The sequence below is a fragment of the Salvia miltiorrhiza genome, chromosome 1 (assembly GCF_028751815.1).
Source record: "Salvia miltiorrhiza cultivar Shanhuang (shh) chromosome 1, IMPLAD_Smil_shh, whole genome shotgun sequence".
In the NCBI taxonomy this organism is placed as follows: domain Eukaryota; kingdom Viridiplantae; phylum Streptophyta; class Magnoliopsida; order Lamiales; family Lamiaceae; genus Salvia; species Salvia miltiorrhiza.
Window position 1 is genome coordinate 58,339,970 of NC_080387.1, and position 4,713 is coordinate 58,344,682.

At 40.5% G+C, this 4,713-nt stretch overlaps 1 protein-coding gene across 1 annotated transcript; it reads left to right on the top strand.

Moving 5' to 3' along the window:
• The first annotated feature begins 881 nt into the window (after positions 1–881).
• On the top strand, positions 882–3,466 carry LOC130998512 (uncharacterized). The gene is made up of 3 exons (XM_057923931.1): positions 882–1,549; positions 2,168–2,515; positions 2,604–3,466. The coding sequence occupies exons 1-3, from the start codon at positions 1,124–1,126 to the stop codon at positions 3,186–3,188; spliced, it is 1,359 nt and encodes a 452-aa protein (XP_057779914.1). The 5' UTR covers positions 882–1,123; the 3' UTR covers positions 3,189–3,466.
• Positions 3,467–4,713: the final 1,247 nt, after the last annotated feature.

Sequence of the window (4,713 nt, forward strand, 5' to 3'; positions counted from 1 at the left end):
CTCTGGTTCGTTCAATCGCCGTTCTGGTGGCGGCGAGTCCCATGAGGTTCTCATGGTAGAATTGGATACTCGTGATAATATCACGAATAATCTCGTCATCTTCTCCTCGTCGTACGTTGGTAACGAGGGCTCGATTGTTCCAGTTGAGTCCGTCTAGTAGACGGGTAATTTCGCTCTCCAAATGTTGGAGAGTATTCCTGTATGGTACACATCTCGGACACTCGTCCGGATCCAAAAACTTTTAATGGAGTCTCCTCCCACATGGGTTAATAATAAAATAAACTAAAAATTATATAATTCCTCTATAAAAACCCGCTCTGATACCATTTTGAGAAGCGCGGGATCAATTTGAACAATTACCAATTTTAATCATTTTTTGCTTAACAGTACGTGGCGTTGTCACACAGTCCAGACCCAGTTTACCAAAGTAACCTATCGGGCACGAGGAAAGTTTCCAGCCGATATACTAGTCAAGCTTAATTAGGCAAAAGATGGGAGATAAAGAGAAATTAAGTATAAGGGTAGAAATGATATTTCACTATGAAGTGGGTATTTTTCATAGATGTTTTATATAGGTGGGTAGATTTGATAGATGTATTATAAAAGTGGGTATTAAAAACCATTTGCCCTATTGCATAAGGGTCTGTCCACGCCAGAATATATGTACAATTTGCAATGAATTCTGGAGGAATACAATGTAGATTTAACTGCTTTTTACCTTTTCTATTCACTTCCCTTTTATGATTAAAATTTAAAAGAGAAGAAAAAATAATTCTGGAACCAACAGGGTTAATTCCGTCATTGTGGAGTGATATTGAAAAGACTTTAGTAAGTCCTACAAAATGGAGTATCAAACACCGAAAGAATTAAGGAAATTAATAAAGATTAATATTTATTTCCCTTCTATATATAATACCAAAACAAATGGAAATGTTTGCTTCTACTTAACGTCATGCCCTTTCTCTCTCTACCCTCCCTTTTCTCTCTCCTCCCCACCCCCAACAGCAGCTGACTGCGCTTCTTCTGCTCGCCGCCGCTCCGATTTCCATTTCCATTTCCCCAACATTCTCATCAAATTTTCCAAATTTCAATAATTTTAAGTTAACTCTTCGCCTCCTCATTCATGGAGCGGAAGCACGGGTTTTTCTCGGCTTTGAAGGAGGAAATGGTGCGGGGACTGTCGCCGGCCCGGTCGAGGAGGGGCCGGAGCCAGTCGCCGTCCCGTTCGGGAATGCTGCGGAGGAGGAGGGGAAGCAGCGTGGCCCCGCCGGAAATGTATGTATCGAGATCGGGTAGTGTGAGGCCCGGGGCGGAAGCCCTGTCGCCGCTGAGGGAGGGCCCGGATCCGAATGAGTCGGATTCGGGCGATCCGAGGACCGAAAGCTGGGCTAACTGGCTCTGCCGGGCTCCGACGCCTTCCAATTCCGGGTCGGGCTGCTCAAGGTCCGATCTGCGCCTGCTCCTAGGCGTGCTCGGCGCACCGCTCGCGCCCGTGCACGTTACCAACAACGACCCTCTGCCTCACCTCTGTATTAAAGACACTCCCATTGTTAGTTCCCTCTTCCATTTCTAAGCGTTATTGTTTGTTTCTTATGTTTAACATTTTTTTCTTTGTTTTTTGGGGGTTTTTGTTTCTGCATTTCTGTGTGTCAATTTTTATTAGTCCTTTTGTGTGGAAAATGACTGTCGTTGTTGATTTGTGGGGATAAAAGGAAAACTTTTTTGTTTTTTCCTTTTTTGAGCAGTTTTGTTCATGTTGAAATACTTGCTTCCAATTTTCCTTTTCTTCGTTTATGCACTCCATTATATCTCTGTATAATTGTTTTCTTTCTGTATGTTTGTGGTCCTTTTTTCCGATTTAAACTAATATTTCGTGGATGGGAATAGTTTTTTATTTTATGAAACTGGTATATTTGTTTTCTTGGAAATTAATATAGAAAGGGCATTGTTGAGTAGAGACATGAAAGGTGTTTGTAAAACGTAAAAGTAGAGAGAGTTATTTACGGATTGGGACTGTTGACCACATCTTTTTGGTTGGTAGACAGTCACTGTGCTCATAAATTCTTGAAAATTATGAGAATGAATAGATCGTGCTGCACATGGTGGTCCTTTGTTGTTGATTTCTTTATTTTTCTATTTGATGAAAAAAATGAGAATTTTGATGCAGGAAAGCTCCTCTGCTCAGTACATTCTGCAGCAATATTTGGCAGCATCTGGGGGGCAGAAGCTTCAAAACTGTATACAGAATGCCTACGCGATGGGGAAGGTGAAGATGCTGGCCTCTGATCTCGAGACCGCCAGCAAGGTGATCAAGAATCGGAATTCATCCAAAGCAGCCGAGTCGGGGGGTTTTGTGCTCTGGCAAATGAATCCCGATATGTGGTATGTAGAGCTCGCTCTTGGTGGCAGCAAGGTTCATGCTGGTTGCAATGGCAAGCTCGTCTGGCGGCATACTCCGTGGCTCGGTGCACATTCGGCCAAAGGGCCTGTTCGCCCTCTTCGTCGTGCCCTACAGGTTGATAGATTGCTGCATCTTGCTTTAGGTGCAATGCATCATCTCTTTGCTTGTTGATTGATTCATATTGGGTTAATTTGACTTGCAGGGCCTTGATCCGAGAACGACGGCCAACATGTTTGTGAACGCGAGGTGCACGGGGGAGAAGAAGATCAACGGGGAGGATTGCTTCATTCTCAAACTCTGTGCTGATCCGCACACGCTGAAAGCTAGGAGCGAAGGGCCTGCGGAGATCATAAGGCACGTGCTGTTCGGCTACTTCAGCCAGAAAACAGGGCTCCTCGTGCATCTGGAGGATTCTCACTTGACCCGGATACAGACCAATGGGGGTGATGCTGTGTATTGGGAGACGACCATCAATTCGGTCCTTGATGACTACCGGCCAGTTGAGGGCGTGATGGTCGCCCACTCTGGCCGGTCCGTGGTGACCCTCTTTAGGTTTGGTGAAACAGCAATGAGCCACACCAAGACTAGAATGGAAGAGGCGTGGACGATCGAGGAAGTAGCGTTCAACGTGCCTGGGCTCTCTGCTGACTGTTTCATTCCGCCTGCTGAGATTAAGTTTGGCTCCATTGGTGAAGCGTGCGAGCTCCCTCAACAAGGGAGGGTGAAGAACGCGGCTGCTGCAGCCGTGTACAGAGCTAAGGTTGCCGCGTACCCCACTCTCAGGTAGCTATTTCTTCTCGTTGCAGAAGTTTTTAGGTTAGTTCTCCATGGTACAGACTGACAAATTGAAGTAGCAATGAAGGGCATTCGACAAATTCAGAGGGGATTTTTTACAGTTTATGCTATGAATCTGTATATAGTTCATAAATGAGTGTTTTTTTCACTCTCTCTCTCAGTTCTCAATAGTTCAGTTGTGGACTGTCTTTTCTTTTCTTCTTTTTTTTTTCCAGCAGAATGTGCTGTTGTAATCTGCAGATGTAATATCAAGAATTATGTTTCCGTTCATCATCTTGTAGCTGTAGATATAATCTCCTTGTTTAATAATCTCAATGTTGTGTTTTTGTGATATGGGAAAAATGAAATTATAATAATGAGGCATTGGCAATTCGTTATGATTTGTATTTATGGCTTAAGCGTGGTGTCTTATTATGATTGGCAATGAGAGTTGACATGAGAGTTTGTGTTGAAGATGCTGACTAAATTCTTTTATTTCTTTTCTTTTTTTAGGAAAATTTTCAAATAAATCAGTAATTATGACTCCTTTTGTAATCTAAACAATATTTTTAAAAGTTACCCTAAAAAACAATATTTTTAAAAGTTAACAATTAAATACACTATACACTCGCGCGCACACGCACTCCCTCCGCCCCATAAAAACGTACATAATATGAGCGATACGAGTTTTAAGAAATCCAAAATCCTGTAAAGTATAATGTAGTTGGAGAAATGATCTCACATTGATTGTGATGTTTAATAGAAGAATTATTCTATAAATAGGATATGCATATTTTTATGGAACAAACGAAAAAGAAAAATGATGAATATTTTTATGAGACGAAGTGCGTATATATTTGTGCAATTGGAACTCAAAATTTTACTTTCGGTGACCGCAAAATCACCTACTTTTGTATTTTACTTTTATTTTAGTTATTTAATTATTTTTATTAGCATTAATATGTCACCTTTAAATTAATATAAATAGGATATGCATATTTTTAGCCTCGGAGAGTTAGAGCACTCCCAGCAGATCACCTAAATGCATCACTAACTCTAAATTTAGGCTAAAACAATTGAAAATGAGATAAAAAATGCATCCAGCAGATCCCCTAAATTAGATGGAGCCCACAAAAATTTTTACACCCACCTAAATTCAATCTTAAATTTACACCCACCCTAAATTTATTTTAAGCTTATAATTAGTAGGGCCCACACATAATTATTATTTTTATGTAGAAAATAGGAGATCTGGTGTATGCATTTATAAAATCGAGATCCTAAAATTAAATAGGGAAGCTTTAGGGAGGAATATAGGAGCATAATTTTGGGATTTCTGCTGGGAGTGCTCTTAATATGGCATCCTAAAATTAGTGACAATCTGTATCCCAATTCCCAATCACCTAGTATAGGAGTATATTTTTAGAGTTTCATTTACCTTTTTATTTTAGTAACTCACATTTTCTTTTTATCTTATTTTGAATGCTTACTTTTATTTTTGTAATTAACTCTGATGAATGAATAAAATTAAGTATATA